The sequence below is a fragment of the Onychomys torridus genome, chromosome 13, assembly GCF_903995425.1.
Source record: "Onychomys torridus chromosome 13, mOncTor1.1, whole genome shotgun sequence".
Classification (NCBI taxonomy): domain Eukaryota; kingdom Metazoa; phylum Chordata; class Mammalia; order Rodentia; family Cricetidae; genus Onychomys; species Onychomys torridus.
In genome coordinates this window covers 11,879,308-11,899,006 of record NC_050455.1, presented here as the reverse complement: position 1 = coordinate 11,899,006, position 19,699 = coordinate 11,879,308, and the positions used below count along the sequence as shown (strand labels likewise).

The 19,699-nt window shown below is 38.7% G+C and overlaps 1 protein-coding gene across 1 annotated transcript in view; it reads left to right on the top strand.

Moving 5' to 3' along the window:
* The window catches only part of Ccdc178 (coiled-coil domain containing 178), a 323,923-nt gene that overhangs the window by 202,295 nt on the left and 101,929 nt on the right, over positions 1-19,699 (top strand). Inside the window, exon 19 of the mRNA XM_036205197.1 lies at positions 13,985-14,134. Coding sequence (XP_036061090.1) covers positions 13,985-14,134 — 150 coding nt within the window. The remainder of the gene's footprint in view (positions 1-13,984; positions 14,135-19,699) is intronic.

Here is a 19,699-nt window from a genome sequence, read left to right as displayed (position 1 = left end):
TTTGGCTTCCAGGTTCAGAAGTTGGAATCCATGTTTAGCCACTTCTGCTGTTTCTGGACTGTAGTGAGGCAGAATACCATGGTGGCAAAGGATGGAGAAGGAAAGGCAGCTGCTTCACATCAGCCAGAAAACAAATGAAGGTGTCTGGGACATGATACATCCAGAAAACCCATGTGCCCAGGACCTGCTCCTTCCACGAGGCCTCAACTGAAGTTTCCAGCACTTCCAAAAAATAGCCAGCTGGAGCCTTCAACCAAGTCTTCAACACTTTGTGGGGTTTGTGGGATTGTTCAGTATCAAAACTAGAACAGACCTTGTAGTTCCTTGGCTTCTATACAGGACCACAAACTCTTAAAAGCTAATGCTCGCAGCTGCACCCGAGTTACAACACTATACATCAGTGGGGTTGGGGCGGGGATGGGACTGTGTCTTTTGTTGCTTATGTCATTACCAATACCTTAAAGCCTAAATATTGCAGCACTTAACCTGATCTATTTGAGTCTAATTAACAAGTTATATAGCAATACCATATAGTCCTATGGGGACAAAAAATCCTTTCTCTTGATTCTCAAGTTTGCTCAAGTGTTTGCCAGCCCATGCGGCAGAGTAACTTCGATTTCAGTTCCATTATACAGTGCCTAGACTGGTTTGCACATCTGCCCTTCTTATCCTAGCCTGGAATCCCCATTGAGTGCTATCAAATCATAATCTTTTTTAATCCCTAGATTAGCCACAGAGCTGGGACCATAGAATCAACTTAGTAAAGGTTTGTAGAACAAGCAGCTGAATGAACAAATAGATAAGAGAAAAGCTAGGAAGGATGTTGGGGTAGAATTTTTCAACAAATACTAGCAGTACAATTTCTGTGTTCTTGCATTTTCTGAAGGAAGTCCATTCTTTTCCAATGTGAGGTAGGTAGGGTTAAAGTTGGTAGGGTACAGTTTATATGAGCATGTAGACACAGTCGTTGTGTTCAGCAGAGCACCAGGAGGGAAGTAAGGAGCAGCCTGCACCAAATTTCACAACCAAGAATGAAGTGACAGATCGTCAGGAACTATCAGAAGAAACAGCAGTAGATAATCACATCAGGACAGGAGTTTTAGAACTGGGTCAGGAGATGAGAACTCTGTTGGAGTACATACTGATAAATCCTGGCCCCTCTGCCCAGAGAGCCAAATTCAAGTATGTATAATAAGCATCACTGAGGAAATAGATGACACATTACAACATGATTATTTTATAGCATCTTTTAAGGCAAGTAGATAGACTTTCTCCATGTATGCATACAATGCAAATGTTTCAGCCATAGACATTTTCTAGTCTGAATCAAGTGTTTCTTTTACAATCTCCTTAAAGTCTGTCCATCTTAAATTTTAAAATACATATTTTTCAGTGAATCAAGGCTTTCTCCAAAGTGAACGTGACTGGTTGGACTTCCATTGGCCTCAAAGGCATAACTTCTCTCCTGCATTCAACCATAATCTCAAATTTAGAGTCTTCTGCTTAGAAAGTCCATGAACTGGGTCTTGCCAGTGAATATGTCATTCTTAATGAAGTCATGGGCTATAAATGACAAAAATAAAATGTCACAAGGGATGGATAATGGAAAACCAACAAACTCATGGTGACTTACAGTGAAAAGCTGCTTCACAGGGGCCAAAGCTCTCTTTTCCCTCAGCAGCCTGCTTTATCCATGTCAACAAGCTGTATGTGTATGTACCAGATTACAAGACAAATGTGAGCTGAGGACACGGATCTTAGTGATTTGTCTTCATTGTTGGATGGCATTAGGTTTTGTGAAGACAACATAGCAAAGTTTGTAAGAGTGCTGGCTCACAAAGTGGTGCATTGCACACAAGAATAGGTGATCTGGTGCCAATCTGTCTGGATCATAGCCCAGGTACACTACTTAAAAGGAGTGTGCTTTTGCATAAGATATTGGTGCTTCTGTTGTTACGGTCATAACAATCCTTGAAATTTCATTGTGTAATGTGGTCATCCATTTATGGTGTTCATGATTCTATATCACAAATTTGGACAAGATGTAAGAGGAATGGGTTGTCTCTCTGTCTCACTTCTGGGCCATCACTTGAAAAGTTTAGAGGCTGGGATCTGGATCTGTCTCTATCTCTAGATATTTTGTTCACTGACAATTGATGTCAGGCCTCTTCATTGAGTCACTGACACATTGTCTCCCTCTGTGACCTAGATCCCTTATAACATGGTACCCATTATATAGCTGAGTGTCCTGAAATAGAAGGCCAGGAAGGAGTTACATGCTTTCTGTGAACTAGCTGAAAAGTCACAATTATTTCTACTGTATTTAACCAGCTGGATAAATCACAAATTGAAAAGTCATGAAAGGAATGAGTAGACGTCACCTGTATATGGAATGACAAGGTTTTTGTTTTGATCTTTGTTTTTGTTTGTTATCTGGGAGTTTTTTGCTTTTTGGGGGGCGTGGGGAGGGAGGTTGTTGCTGTTGTTTGGTTGGTTTGGTTTGGTTTGGTTTGGTTTGGTTTGGTTTGGTTTTGATTTTTCCAGATAGGATTTCTCTGTGTAGCCCTGGCTGTCCTGAAACGTGCTCTGTAGACCAGGCTGGCTTCGAACTAACAGATTCTATTGCCTTTCCCTCCCAAGCACTATAATTAAAGGTATGCACCACCACCAGCAAATGACAAGATTTTTAAAAAGCATATTTGACTTAAAATACTGTTGTGGCTATTTTCCAAACCTACAAATGTCCCCATCTAATATATCTTTACTTTGACTTTTCTTATCAGTAAAATGAGAATAAATAACATCTCAGACATTTACTCAGAGCAAAAGTTCAGGAAACGCTGTCTTATGAGGATAAGTTATCATTATAACAGTCACTGCTGAAAGTTAGCTGATGTACTAATTCTAATTCTTAGTATCTGATTTCTTATTTTCTTGTTTTTTCAATTTCTTCTTCTCATACAATGCATCATCCTAACGTCATCCTCTCTTCTCTCCTCTCCTCCCATTAGGCCTCTCTCCCAGATCCACTCCTCCTCCATTTTTCCTCAGAAAAGAGCAGGCCTCCCAGGTGTATCAACCAAACAAAGCATAACAAGATCCAATATGTCCAAAGCCTCATATCAAGGCTGGACAAGGCAATTGAGTGGGAGGAAAAGGGTCCCAAGAGTAGACAAAAGAGTCAGAGATATCCTGATTTCCACTGTTAGGAGTCCCACAAAAACACCAAGCTAACAACCACAACATACATGAAGAGGACCCAGCACAAAGCCATACAAGGGCCATGTTTGTGGCTTCAGCCTCTATGAGGCCCTGAGCCCTGCTTAGGTGATTCTGTGTGCTCCAGTAATTCTTTTGTTTTTTTTTTAATTGGATTGTCAGATTTTGATGTCAGTTTTTTGAGTTCTTTATATATTTTGGAGATCAGCCCTCTGCCAGATGTCTAACTTTTTGAGTTCTTTATACATTTTGGAGATTAGCCCTCTGTCAGATGTGGGGTTGATGAAGATCTTTTCCCATTCTGTAGGCTGTCATTTGGTCTTATTGACCATGTCCTTTGCTCTACAAAAGCTTTTCAGTTTCAGGAGGTCCCATTTATTAATTGTCACTCTCAGTGTCTATGCTACTGGTGTTATATTTAGGAAGTGTTCTCCTGTGCCAATTCATTCCAGACTACTTCCTACTTTCTCTTCTATCAGGTTCAGTGTAACTGGATTTATGTTGAGGTCTTTGATCCACTTGGACTTGAGTTTTGTGCATGGCAACAGATATGGATCTATTTGCAATCTTCTGCATGTTGAGATCCAGTTATGCCAGAACCATTTGTTGAAGATCTTTCCTTTTTTCCATGGTACAGTTTTGGCTTCGTTGTCAAAAATCATATGTTCATAGGTGTGTGGATTAATGTCAGGGTCTTCAATTCAATTTCACTGGTCTACATGTCGGTTTTTATGCCAGTACCAAGCTGTTTTTATTACTATAGCTCTATAGTAGAGCTTGAGGTCAGGGATCTTGATGCCTCCAGAGGTCACTTTATTATACAGGATTCTTTTAGCTATCCTAAGTTTTTTTTTTCCATATAAAGTTAAGTATTTTTCTTTCCATGTCTATGAAGAATTGTGTTGGGATTTTGATGAAGATTGCATTGAATCTGTATATTGCTTTCAGTAAGATTGCCATTTTTACTATGTGTTGCTTGTGCCTATCCATGAGCATGGGAGATCGTTCCATTTTCTGATATTGATATTTTCTTCAATTTCTTTCTTCAGAGACTTAAAGTTCTTATCATACAGGTCTTTTACTTGCTTAGTTAGAGTTACCCCAAGATATTTTATATTATTTGCGGCTATTGTAAAAGGAGATGTTTCTCTGATTTCTTTCTCAGCCCCTTTTTCATTTGTATATAGGAGGGCTACTGATTTTTTTTAGTTAATCTTGTACCCTGCCACCTTACTGAAGGAGTTATCAGCTGTAGGAGTTCCCTGGTAGAATTTTTGGGGTCACTTATTTAGACTATCATATAGTCTGCAAATAATGAAAGTTTGACTTCTTCCTTTCCAATTTGTATCCCCTTGATCTCCTTTTGTTGTCTTATTGCTCTAGCTAGAACTTCAAGTACTTTATTGAAAAATTATGGGGAGAGTGGTCAGCCTTGTCTTGTTTCTGATTTTAGTGGAATTGCTTTGAGTTTCTCTCCATTTAATTTGGTCTTGTCTGTCAGCTTACTGTAAATTGCCTTTATTTTTTTTAGGTATGTTCCTTGTACTCCTGATCTCTCTAGAAACTTTATCATGAAGGGGTGTTGGATTTTGTCAAAGGCTTTTTCAGCATCCAATGAGATGATCATGTGTTGTTTTTTTTTCTTTCAGTGTGTTTATATGGTGTATTACATTAACAGATTTTCATATGTTGAACCATCTTGCATCACTGGGATGAAGCCTACTTGGTCATGGTAGATAATTTTTCAATGTATTCCTGGATTCAGTTAGTCAGTATTTTATTGAGTATTTTTGCATCAATGTTCATGAGGGAGACTGGTCTGTAATTCTCTTTCTTTGTTGCATCTTTGTGTAGTTTGGGTATCAGGGTAAGTGTAGCCTCATAAAGAGAATTTGGTAATGTTCCTTCTGTTTCTATGATGTGGAACAATTTGAAGAGTATTGGTATTAGCTCTTCTTTGAAAATCTGGTAGAATTCTGTGCTGAAACCATCTGGTCCTGGGTTTTTTTGTTTGTTTGTTTTGTTGGTTTTTTTGGTTGGGAGATTTTTAATGACCATTTCTATTTCCTTAGGGGTTATTGGTCTATTTAAATAGTTTATCTGGTCTTGATTTAATTTTGGTATAGGATACCTATACAGAAAATCATCCATTTCTTTCAGATTTTCCAATTTTGTGGAATACAGGTTTTTGAAGTATGACCTGATGATTCTCTGGATTTCCTTATTGTCTGTTGTTATGTCCCCCTTTTCATTTCTTATTTTGTTAATTTGGATGTTCTCTCTCTTTCTTTCTCTCTCTGTCTCTCTCTGCCTTTTGGTTAATTTGGACAAGGGCTTATCTATCTCGTTGATTTTCTCAAAGAACCAACTCTTTGTTTCATTGATTCTTTATATTGTTCTCTTTGTTTCTATTTTATTGATTTCAGCCCTCAATTTGATTATTTCTGGTGTCTGTTTCTCCTGGGTGAGTTTGCTTCTTCTTATTCTGGAACTTTCAGTTGTGCTGTTGAGTCACTAGTGTGAGATTTTTCCAACTTCTTTATGTAGGCATTTAGAGCTATGAATTTTCCTCTTAGCACTGCTTTCATGATGTCTCATAGTGGATGTTGTACATTTGTTTTTATTGAATTCTAGGAAATCTTTAATTTCTTTCTTTCTTTCTTCCTTGACCCATTAGTGATTCAATTGGGCATTATTCAGTTTCCATGAGATTGTAGGCTTTCTGTAATTTTTGTTGTTGTTGAAGTCTAACTTTAAGCCATGGTGGTCTGATAAGACACAGGAGGTTATTTCAATTTTTTTGTATTTGTTGAGATTTGCTTTGTGACTAAGCATGTGGTGGATTTTGGAGAATGTTCCAAGGGGTGCTGAAAAGAAGGTATATTCTTTTGTGTTAGGGTGGAATATTCTATAGATATCTATTAAATGTATTTGAGTCATAATGTCTGTTAGTTCCCTTATTTCTCTGTTAAGTTTCTGTCTGGCACACCTGTCCATTGGTTAGAGTGGGGTGTTGAAGTCTCCTACTAGTAGTGTATGGGGTTTGATGTGTGATTTAAGCTTTAGAAATGTTTCTCTTATGAATGTTGGTGCTCTTGTATTTGTGACATAAATATTCAGAACTGAGACTTCTTGTCAGATTATCTCTGTGATAAATATATAGTGTCTTTCCCATTCTCTTTCAATTGATTTTAGTTTGAAGTCTATTTTATTAGATATTAAGATAGGTACACCAGCTTGCTTCTTAAATCCATTTGATTGGAATATCCTTCCTAGCCTTTTATTCTGAGGTGGTATCTGTCTTTGAATTTCAGGTGTGTTTCTTATATGCAGCAGATGGATGGATCTTGTTTTCATATGCATTCTGTTAGCCTGTGTATAGGTGAATTGAAACCATTGCTATTGATGAATATCAATGACCAGCTATTGTTAATTCCTGTTATTTTTTGGTGATAGTATTGTATGTTTCCCTTCTTTGGTATTTGTTGTTATGGGACTATCTATTGCCTGTGTTTTCATGGGTGTATCTAACTTCCTTAGGTTGGATTTTTCCTTCAAGTGCTTTCTGTAGGGCTGGATTCGTGGAGACATATTGTTTAAATCTGGTTTTATCATGGAATATTTTGTTTACTCCATCTATGCTGATTGAGAGTTTTGCTGGGTATAATAGTCTGGGTAGGCATCCATGGTCTCTTAGTATCTGCATAACATCTATCCAGGTCCTTCTGGCTTTTAGAGTCTCCATTGAGAAATCAGGTGTTATTCTTATGGGTTTGCCTTTATATATTACTTGACCTTTTTCCTTTGCAGCTCTTAATATTTTTTCTTTATTCTGTATGTTTAGTGATTTGATTATTATGTGGTAAGGGGACTTTTTTTTGGATCCAGTCTATTTGGTGTTCTGTAACCTTTTTGTATTGTTATAGGCATTTCCTTCTTTAGGTTGGGAAAGTTTTCTTCTATGATTTTGTTGAATATATTTTCAGTGCCTTTGAGTTGGTATTCTCTTTCTTCTATCCCTATTATTCTTAGGTTTGGTCTTTTCATAGTGTCCCAAATTTCCTGGACATTTTGGGTCATGATTTTTTTTGGTTTTAGTGTTTTCTTTGACTGATGAATCTATTTCTTCTACTGTATCTTCAACACCAGAGATCTGCTTTTCCATCTCTTGCATTCTGTTGGTTATACTTGGATCTATAGTTCCTGTTCATTTACTCAGATTTTCCACTTCTAGCATTCCCTCAGTTTGTGTCTTCTTTATTGACTCTATTTCAGTTTTTGAAATCTTGTACTGTTTCCCTCCCTTGTTTAATTGCTTTCTCTTGGTTTTCAAGGGATTTACTGATTTCTTGCTATTTTTTTTTTGTCTGACTTTTCCTCAATTTCTTTAAGAAAAATTTTCATTTCCTCTTTTAAGATCTATAATATCTTCTTAAAGTCATTTTATGGTAGATATCTTCTGTTTCTTCTGTGTTGGGATGTTCAGGTCTTACAGATATAGATTCTGATGGAGCCATATTGGTTTTTATGTTTTTGGCTGTATTTTTGCACTGGCATCTACCCATCTCTTTCCCCACTTGGTGAAAGTAGTGTCTGTGTCTGAGGGAGCCTCTCTTGGTCTGATTGATACTCTTGATCCAGTGGGAGCTCTTGATCTAGTTGATGCTGATGGACTTTTTGTCTTAGGGAGCATCTCTTAGTCCAACTGGTGCTAGTGGGCTCTGTCTCAGGGAGTAGCTGCAGTCTTACTGTGTGGTAGATGGTGGTAGTCTGACCTGTCTGCAGGATGTCTGCCTGCCAACTGGCCTCTTAGTTCAGTTGGGTGCTGGCAGACTCTGTCTCAGGGAACAGTTGCAGTCTCAGAGGGTGGGTATGATTTGGGGGAGGTGGGGCTTGGATTACAGGGTCTGATGGGGGATGGGAGTAGTCTGACCTGTGTGCAGGAGGTCTGCTTGCCAACTGGCCTAAAACTGGAACTGCAATGGGTGGGGGTCTAGGGGCACAGGTCTAGGGGTTGGGGTGTTCAGGTATGAGGATAAAGACTCACCTCTTTGTCCAGTCAGGTGCTTACAGGCTCTATCTCAGGGAACAGTTGAGACTTTCTTTTTTTAGTCCAATCTATTTGGTGTTCTGTATGCTTCTTGAACTCTTATAGACATCTCCTTTATGTTAGGAAAACTTTCTTCTATGATTTGGTTGAAAACATTTTCTGGACCTTTGCGCTGGGACTCCTTTCTTTCTTCTCTTCCTGTTATTCTTAGGTTTGGTCTTTTCATGGTGTTCCAGATGTCCTGGATTTTTTTTGTGTCAGGAATTTTTCAGATTTAACATTTTCTTTGACAAATGTATCTATTTCTTCTATCATATCATCAGTACCTGAGGTTCTTTCTCCCATCTCTTACATTCTGTTGGTGAAGCCTGTCTCTGTAGTTCCTGTTCACTTACCTACATTTTTTATCTCGAGAATTCCCTCAATTTGTGCTTTCTTTATTGCCTCTATTTCCATTTTCAGGTCATAAATGGTTTTATTCATTTCCCCCAACTTTTTTGTTGGTCTTCTTGGCTTTCTTTTAGGTTTTCATTCACTTACTCTCTAAGTACCTCTGTTATCTTTGTAAAGTTGGTTTTAAGGTCTTTTTCTCATGCTTCAGCTGTGTTGGTATATTCAGGACGTACTGTGATAGAATAGCTGAGGTCTAGTGGAGACATATTGCCCTAGATGTTGTTGGTTATGCTCTTAAACTGGTGTCTAGGCATCTGGGTTTGGGGTGATTATTGGTCTTGGTGCTTATTTCTGAGTTTTTCCTTTATGGATTGGTGTTTTGTTCCTTGGTTTCTGTTTCCTCTCTGGTCTTCTGGTCCATGTATCCTCTAATTGAGCAGGGGGTACCCACCCAAGTAGGATGCTGGGACACTGTAATTCTGGAGACCAGTGTGGCCTCTGGTCCACCAGGGTATCTCCTGTTGAGATGAGAAGATGAGATAAGATGAGGAGGAGGAGTAGAGGATTGGGGATATGGTAGTAGAGCACTGAGAGAGTGGGGGTGGTGTACAGGCAGGCAGCCTAAGTGGAATTCTGGTGGCTAATATGGCATTTAGTTGAGTTATGGTTCTCCATCAGAGTTGGGGGCTGGGACAGGGCAAGGGGGAGACCTAGGGAGTTTGTGGGCAGGTGTTATACTAGGACTTCTTCTGGCAGCTGGCTTTGCCTCTGGTCTAGCAGGGAGTCTTTGCCTGTGTTTTCCTACCTATTCTTCTGGCTGGTGTGGACTGAACTTGACTAGTGGATGTCAGCTGGAGTTGGAGGCTGGGACATGGCAACAGGGATTTGAGGGAAGTAATGATGGCAGATTGGGTCTGTAGGAACTGATCCAAGGGAGTGGGAGAGTTCCAAGGTGGGTTGGCTTTCCTGTTTTTCTGGCTGTCCTGGCCTGCACTTGAGTAGGAGGTTTCTACCTGAGTCTTTAAGAGCAGGGGCATGGCAATGGGAATAGGAGCTGGGAGGAGGAGGTCTTGTGGGAAATTGTGTCCGTGGGAACTGAGGGAGTAGGTAAGTTCCATAGGTAGCCTGCCTTCCTATTCTTCTGGCTGGCTAGGCCTGCACTTGAGCAGGATTTCTTACTTCCTTATTGTATCATAGATCTGCTGAAAGTAAAGTTTTAGCATGCTGGACAGTGTCCTTTCTCATTAAAGTGACGGCTGACATTTATTCATTGTGTGTGGAATTTATGAATTAATGTTCATGTTCAGCTTATTTCCAGTTTTGTATATAACTATAACAAGGAGAAACAAAATGTGCCTCAGTTTGGTCCACAAAGTACCCAATTCTCCTATTGGAAAGCCCTATACCCACTTACCCTTTGGGAAAGTAATGGGAAAAAAGGATGTAGTGAGAAAATTAAATTGAAAATTAAGACAAATTCTAATATGAAAGCCAAAGTCTTAAGAGTAAGGAAAACTCAGTGAAAAATGAAACAAGTACTGGTCAGGTAATTTGTAGTCTTGATCTGTCTTCTTTTTACAGGACTGTTATGGGTGGAGGAGGAAAATGTTTTTCTGTAGAAATATTTTGAGTATCACAGGCTTAACATGTAATTGCCTCCCAACAAAAGCTACATATAACTTCAACAGTTTGAAAATCCCAAAGTTCTAAAAATCAGCAGCTAAACCAGGCAAAGTACATATTCCTGGAAAAGTCCTCAATGTAAAATTTTGTTGTGCTTTTTCCTTATGTACTGAATAGCTTTGCTTGCTCATAGTATGGTATAAAATATTATAAGCAAATTTTTCCCATTATAATAGCCTGTGGTAATATCAAAAAGGTTGTCACATAGAAGTTGGCAAATAAAATACATGGTACTAATATGGAAAATATATGCAACTCCTAAATGATATTATGTTAATTCATCTTTGGCTATCATCCATTCATCCATCCAGTCATTTATTTTCTCGTCCTTCCATTCATTCATTCATTCATTCATTTATTCATTCATCTGACTATCCATTTATTCATATTCCCATTCATTCTTCCATCTATTTAGCCCTCTTTTTACTCATTTTTTCCTGTCTATCCATGCATTTGTTCATCCAGCCATTTATCATGCACCTACTTACATCAGATATTCTGAGAAACGTATTTTTGGGCTGAACAAGTTAATAGTCTCAGCATTCATGAAACTTACAATGTAGCTGCTATTCAGCCCCATGTTAATATATTTAATTTTCTAATAAAATACTGGGGAAAATTGTCATATCTTCTAATCATCAGAGAGTAACAAATGATTTTAGATATCATATCATGCTAAATGTTTATATATTACATTATGGAAACTATTAACAGGCATTCATGAGTCTCCTCTTTATCAAGATATACTCCCAACGCTCATCATTTCATTCTTAATAATGAGAAACAAATAACAATAACTACAGTATTGAAAAATATTATTTTGGATAAATGTAATATATATGTAAATCAAAAAGTACAAAATACATAGAATACTATGTCTAATTATGTATTTGTGTAACTTGTTAATAAAAAATGTCTACAATACTACAAAATCCTTGAAGCATACTATCAAGTCTGAGTAACTAAATAAAAATTTCTGAGTAAATAACTGAATGAGAAAATGATAATAATAAATAATAAATGAAAGAATGAATGAATTACTTAATATTAGAAATCAACGTTCAACCCACAAAATTTCATACCAAGGTTGTTCTCTGACCTAAACAAATATTCAATTGCCTGCATGTTACTGAACACACGCATACACACAATCATATAACTTCAAAGATAATTTTCAAAATGATTTTATGTTTAATGACTCAGACAAGCAAATAAACAATAAAGAAAAACTCAAAACAATCCTTATCTTGACAGCAGAAAAACATTTATCAGGGTTTCAACCCAACCAACTGAGAGTTAGATTTTAATGAATGTTTAGGTAGCAAAAAGTGTGACAGCTATCATTTAAAAAGTGGCTACACCAAATGAAAATATTCACAGACTTTGTCCTCCAAAGAAAATACAATTCTATGTGAACTTAGATGGGTTTACAAGAAACAAGTTCCCAATATTTTGAATAGTTGCACCAGAATTAGGACAAGGACATGTGAGATGGATCTCAGTTCATCATTTTGGCTTCCTGAAGAGCACCGGTGACACAGTATTCATCATTGGGGATCAATAGGAAGATCAGGCCTCCATGAGAAATACGTCTGCTGGCCTTAATACATCTTTACTGTATAAATACAGAAATATTTGTACAGGCAATTTTCTGCTGAACTACATTTCCTGTTCGTATTCTCGTACCAGGTATGATTTCTAACAGCAAAATCGAGGGCTTGATGGGAGAGCGCCTTTCACAAAGGAATGCTCTAATTACTCTACACTAGTTACTGTTATATGTAGTGGTTTAATAGTTAATCTCTTTATGGGTCTCAATACATTATCAGCAAGGTGAATTATATATTAAAGTGTTTTAATTCAGAATGGATTCACACCAAAGGAATGATTGATTATATTTGAAAATATTGAAATCTCTTAGTAAATTATAGTTTTTGAAGCATCTAGATCAAACTTCTTTTAGTTTTTACTACATTTTACTTTGTGTGTGTGTGTGTGTGTGTGTGTGTGTGTGTGTGTGTGTGTGTATGCAAATGCCCATGCCATAGTGCATGTGTGGAGGTGAGAAGATCACCACAGTTGTGATTCTTCTGAATCCATCTGTTTCTTCCTTTCTTCCTTCCTTCCTTTTCTTTCTTTCTTTCTTTTTTGCTTCTTAAGACTTTTTAAAATGTTTATTTAATTAACATTTTTTCATTTATTTTACATACCAACTATAGTTTCCTCTCTTCCTGTTCCCCATCTACCCCCATCCACTGAAAAGGGCAGGCCTCCCATGGGCTTAAGCAAAGCATGACTTGTCAAGCTGAGGCAGGACCAAGCTCCTCTCTTGAATCACGGCTAGGTGAGGTAATCCAGCATGGAATAGGTTCTCAACAATGGAAGCAGATGCAGAGATACACAGCAATCACTAGACAGAGCTCCAGGAGTCCAGGCAAAGAGAGAGAAGAGGGATTCTGTGAGCTAGTGCATCAGGATCATGATGGGGGAAACATGCAGGGATGACCAAACCAAGCTAGAGGGAACTCATGAAAGTTGGATCAATGGCTGTGGAGCCTACATGGGACTGGACCAGGCCCTTTGCATGGTGAGGCAGTTGTGTAGCTTGATTGGCTTGGGAGAAGGGGCCTGTCGATAGGATCAGAATCCATCTGTTGTGCATGAGCAGGCTTTTTGGAGACCACTACCTATGATGGGACACCTTGTGCAGCCTTGAGGTAGGGGGAAGGGCTTGGACTTGCCTCTACTGGATGTGCCTCCACATGGGAGGCCTTGCCTTCTTGTGGGAAGGAGTTGGGGATGGATTGGGAGGGGAGGCTTGGGGGAGGTGGGAGGAGAAAAGAGGAGGAATCTTTGATTGGTGTGTAAAATGAATGGTAAATTTTTCTTAATTAAAAAATGAGGGGAAAAAAAGTCAGCTAAACATCAGGAACAGGTCCTGATCTTACTGCAAAGAGCCTTACAAAGAGACCAAGCTACATAGTTGTCACACATATGCAGAGGGCCTAGGTTGGTCCTATGCAGACTCTAACAGATGGTCCAGAGTCCATAAGCTAACTGTCTCTGTGGGAAATAGGATCTCTCTCCAGTACTGGAGCTTCCTGCTGGTCAGTCTAGGCTACAAGCCCAAGAGCCTCCTCTCTGCCTTCTCAGTCCTAGGATTGTAACTGATCACCACCAAGCTTAGCTTTTCACCTGGATTCTGAGGATGAAACGTGGGTCCTCCTGTTTGTCTGGCAAATACTTTACAAACTGGGATATCACCAGTGTTTCCCATTTTTAAATGTTTTTTTAGAGTGTCAACACCCAAACTCAACAGGCAGAAGTATCTACCTGTGTGAACACAGGGGCTGACAGAGGAAGTCCATTAAAATGTCAGACAAAATGCAGGCACACTCAGATAAATCACACATCACTGTTCATGAATGAAGAAATAAAGAAAGAAACCCAAAAATCTGCATCCAGAAGAAAATTTGTATAACCAAGAAACATGTTGGTGTCAAAGCACACATTTTATTATTTTAGATTTTTCTACATTATGTGTTAGAATATTTTGAGTGTTTTAAAAAATATATAAAAGTTCAATCAATTTTTGAATGGTTTTAATTCAATATACACACTCATACATTTTTCTTCTAGAAACTTCAGGAAGACTCACTGGCAGAAAACTTGCGTTTAGCCATGGAGTATCAATCCATGCAGGCTCTTTTCTTAAAGGAGAAGGACGCCTACTTCAATGGCTATGACAGACTGCTGTCAATGAATGCTTCACTTTGTGACAAGAAAAAGGTATTGATGTTTTATATTTTTAGAAAATGATATATCTTAAATCAGCCCTCCAAAGAGTGAATGTAGTTAGTGTGGAGTCTTAAAAAGGAGAATACTTATTATACCACAAGAAAAAAAAAATGGTATGGTTTCTTTTTTTAAGTTTTATTGCATATTTATGTAATATAGTAAAAACTATGTGAAATTACATAATTAAATAATATTGATATTAGGGATTTAATTTTGAGAGATATTTAAGACCCAAAAATTCTTAGTTTGCTATCCTTTTGCTAATATTTTTTTGCATTTAGTTAATATGACCATAAATTATAATTATTTTCTTAGTTTGAAGATACACCTATGGTATTGTATACCTACAGTTTTAATTCTAACTGTACAAGACTTTGTATGATGGATCTCTAAATCTTCTTTTCAATATATATGCCTCAAATTCAGATTTTTATTTATTTATTTGTTTATTTTGCTCAGCATAAAGATCCTTTAGACATTTGCAGTTACAGCTGGATCTCTGTCTCTCTGTCTCTGTCTCTCATCACTGGAAATGGCAGGAAATTCTACCTCTATTTGTGAAGCCCTCTGTTGTGGTAAAAGGAAAAATACTTGAATCGAAAAGAAGAAAAGCTCTTCCATAAGAAGAAAAGGGGGGGGTGGGAAATGCTGCACTATAGGAGTGTCACAATATAGCCACTTTTCACCTGTTCCCCCAGACACTTAGAGACAACATAAGATGATTTTCCTTTGAAACTTTGGCCTCAGGATTCAATTTTTAAAAAGTAAAAGAATGATTATTATTTAACAACTGACCTGGCCTTAAGGACCAGAGTTAATGAGTCTTTTCTCCTATTGGAACCACCCATATGGGTGTGCTATGAAGTGGCAATGGAGAAGTCCAGTTCTATGCTCTCACAGAATGTTGAGGAAGGCTTCAGCCTGGGTCTGGAGTAAAAGTTTCACTGGACAGTATTGAAATGATCCTTTGTAAGTTATTTACTCTTTTGACTCTCAATCTTCTCAACTATAAATTAAAATTTACTTCATAAGATGATATATTAGAAATGAATTAAAAGAGAAATCATAATAAGTTATCCCTAAAACAAAAGGAAGGTATGTAGCTATAATTATTGTATTGAGCTGTGTGCTGCTTGCAAATGTTCTTATTTCTCAGATGAGTGTTAAGGTGTCTGTATATCCTGAGACAAAGGATACTGTTTTAAAAGACCTCTTTAGAAGTATGTTCTTTGGAGGAATGGTTGAAGGACATCCTTGGGAGGACTTTTGTCTTAATTTGGGTTTCTATACCATGACCAAGGCAACTTTTATAAAGGAAAATATTTAGTTGGGGTTGGCATACAGTTTCAGATGTCTAGTCTGTTATTGTCATGGCAGGAAGCATGGCAGTATGCAGGCAGACACACTGAGAGTTCTGCATCTTGATTCACAGGTATCAGAAAGTTAACTGTGCCCCACACTGGGCATAGCTTGAGCATTTGAGACCACAAAAGCCTATTTCCACATTGCCACACTTCCTTCAACAAGGCCATACCTATTCCAGTAAGCCACACCTACTCCAACAAGGCCACACCCACTCCAACATCCTAATAGTGCCACTCTCTATGGGTCAAGCATTCAAACACATGAGTCACGGGGCTCGTACCGATTCAAACCACCACAACCTCGCTAAAATAATGTTCTTTAGAAGGACATTCTTAAGAAGGACCTCTTTAGAAAGATGCTATTTTTTAAATTAAAAAAACAAAAGACTGTAATTGGCATTTCTGCTATTAAATATATTTACGGTAGGTAAGTACCTGAAGAGTTGTTCAGCATCAACAGTCATGAGTAAAATCCGGAAAGAAACAGTCAAACTGAACTAGAAGTGAAACTCCTGCCAATCCCTATTCCTACAACTCCCACTGTGTCCCCGACTCCTGTTTTATGTTTTGATTTTTCACCTTATCCTCTGCTTTGTTCCCCCACCTTGTATTTCCCCCTTTGTTCCTTTTCTTTTATTGAAAACAGATTCTTCTCTCATGCAACACATGTCAAGTGCAGTTCCTAGCTTTCCCCTCCTCTGCATCTCTCATCTCCCCCAGATCCACTTCCCTTTCATCTCAGCAGAAAGGAGCAGGCCTCCAAGAGGTAACAGCCAAAGAGGACAAAGAAGATACAGTAAAACAAGGTAGAAGCTCTCATATTGAGGCTGGACAAGGCAACCCAATAGGAGGAAAAGAGTCCCAAGAACAGCAAATGAGTCAGAGATACACCCACTCCCATTGTTAGGAGTCCCACAAAACCACCAAACTAAAAGCTATAACATACACAGAGGATCTGGGGCAGACTCATGCAGGCCCTGTGCTTGCCACTTCGTTCTCTGTGAGCCCATGTGAGCCCTGCTTAGTTGATTCTGTGGCCGTGTCCTCCAAACCCTCTGACTCCTATAATCTTTCCTCCTCTCTGATGATGACTACAAGGAAGGCACCAATCTATGAGTATAGTAGAATATCATCAGTAATCATTTCATTGATTTTTTTTTTTTTTTTGCCAGATTATTTTTGCCAGTGTTGTTCGGTTCTATCCTAGGTTTCTGGTCTATCCAGTCTACAGTTCCTAGCAGTGTAGACCTGTGGGCTCATTCGCATGGTGTGGGCCTCAAGCTAAACTAAACATTAGTTGGCCATGCCCACAAGTTCAGTGCCACCATTGTCTCAGCACATTTGTCAGGCAGGACAGACGGTAGGTTGAAAGTTTTGTTGCTGGGTTGGCATCCAGGTTTCTCTTTCTGTAGCCCGTAGAGCACTTCCTTATACCGAAGAGACTAGAAGGCAGGGTGAAGGCTCCATGCAGGCACCAGCTCAACCTCTCTAAGTTCCAGGAGCTGTGTGGATGTTTTCCTCAGAATGGGGCCCCACTTTCAGTTTTCATAGAGCAGCCCTCTGTTGTAGCATCAGTCTCGGTTGTTTGGGGATCTCCGTGGAGCTCCCTTCAGCCAAATGCAACCCAGCCCCACCACTGGGAGCCTTGCCTGGCTGTGAAAGATAGCTAGTTCAGATTCTGTATCCTCCGTTACTAGGAGTCCTCACCAGGGTCACCCTCATAGATTCCAAGAAGTCTCCACTGCACTAGGTTTCCGTATACCGCCCCCAATACTCTCCAATCCCTGCTGTCTGACCTTGCATTCTCTCCCTCCATCCTGCCCCCCCAAACCACTTGACCTTTTTCACCTCTTTTTCTACTTTCTCCCAGTCTACCTGCAAAATTTATTATATTTTCCATTCCAAAAGAGGTCCATGTGTCCCCCAAAGAGTCCTTTTTTTAACCACTCTGAGTCTGTGGATTATAGCTTGATTATCATTTACTTGATAGCAAATATCCACTTATAAGTGAATGCATGCCATATTTTCTTCCTGGGTCTGGCTTACATTACTCAGAATGATGTTTTGTAGTTGCACACATTTTTCTGCAAATTTCATGGCATCATTTTTAACAGGTGAGTAAGACTCCATTGTGTAAATAAAATGTACCACATTTTCTTTATCCATTCTCCAGTTAAGGGACAAGTACTTGGCTTCCAGTTTCTGACTATTACACATTAAGCTGCAGTGAATATAGTTGAGCAAGTGTCCTTGTGGTAAGATGAAGCATCCTTTGGGCATATGCCCAAGAGTGATATAGCTGGATCTTGAGGTAGATTGATTCTCAATTTTATGAGGAACCACCATATTGATTTCCATAGTGGCTATGCAAGTTTGCACTCCCACCAGCAATGGAAGAGAGTTCCCCTTGCTTGATATCTTCACCAGCACGAGTGACACGTCACTTATGTTTTTTATCTTAGCCATTCTGACAGGTATAAGATGGAATCTCAAAGTAGATTTGATTTGCATTTTCCTGGTGGTTAAGGATATTGAACATTTCTTTAGTGTTTCTTACCTATTTGTGATTCCTCTATTGAGAATTCTATGTTTAGATCTGCACCCTATTTTTAATTGAATTATTTGGTTTTTGGTATCTAGTTTCTTGAGTTCTTTATATATTTTGGATAGTGGACCTCTATTGGATATAGAGTTGGTAAAAAATATTTTCCCATTCTGAAGACTACAGCTTTGTCCAGTTGATGGTGTCCTTTGCCTTACAGACCGTTTTCAGTTTTATGAGGTCCCATTTGTTAATTGTGGATCTTAGTGCCAGTGCTATTGGTGTCCTTTTAAGGAATTTGTCTTCGGTGCCAATAATTTTAAGGCTGTTCCCCGATTTGCTTCTATCAGATTCAGCACATCTGGTTTTATGTTGAGGTCTTTGATGTTCTTTAGAAGGATGTCTTTAGAAATATGCTCTTTAAAAGATACTCTTTAGAAGAATGATCTTTAGAAGACCCTCTTTTCAAGGGTCCTAGTTAGAAGGATGCTCCTTTACAAATTTGTATTGAAATAGTAGCTGATGGTTGCAGATAAAGAAATGAGTGGGTTTGGAAAATATTTGAAAACACAACCATCTGACTGTATCTTAGTGTTCTTAAAACATAGTTCAGAATAAGAAGTATCTGTCTGTGTAGATAGAGTATTTTTCAATCTTTTCATGCATTTTTGCATTGCTATTTAGGTCAAGTACGTTAGATGTGTTGCTAGTCCCTGTGAAGAAGAAAACAATAGTTTAATATTGTTTGTCTTTCCTTAATCAAGGGGCAAACAAAAAATACATAAATGAGCACTAAGACAGTGATTGGTGATATATGTAAAATTAATGTGTGTTGGCTAGTTTTATGCCAAGTTGACACAAGCTAGAGTCGCCTGAAAAATGTCTCCACCAGATTGACCTGTGGGCAAGCCTGTGGTGAATTTTTTAAATTAATGACTGATGTGAGACAGACCAAATTACTTTGGGTGGTCCCACCCTTTGAACAGTGGCCCTGAGTGCTATAAAAAAGTAGGCTGAATAAGCCATAAGGATCAAGCCAGAAAGCAGTACACCTCTGTGGCCTCTGCTTCGGTTCCTGCCTCCAAGTTCCTGCCTTGCTTGAGTTCTTGCTGAGACTTCCCTGGATGATGGACCTTAACTCTAAGAAGAAATGAACACTTTTCTCCCCATGTTGTTTTCTCTCATGTTGTTTTATTACAGCAACCGAACCCCTAAGATAGTTAGTATCATGTTTTTATAGTAAGAACATTCTCTTTGTCTCTTTGATCAGATTAAAGCAGCTCTTGATACAGGATACGAGGAGCCAGACTGTGATAAGAACTAGCAGGCAGGGGCCACTGCTGGGCATTGGTTTCTGTTTGTGATCCCTCAAACGGATCACTTTCAGCACACCTGTTTCAGGAAACTTTGAAGATTTATTTGTACTTTCAGCCATTTTTCATTCCCATCCTTCAGCCATGGAGGTCATTAAGTGCAGGCTGCCCTTGTCAGTGTCGTGTAGGATCAATTTGCTGCGATGGACAGAGAGGCCATATTGATGCTGTTAATCTGTCAGTGAGAAATCATATGTCATTAGTGTCTAATGCGCCACACACAGGGTGGAATTTGGCCGTCAGAAACAAGACAACCCTTTACTATTTTAGTCCATTT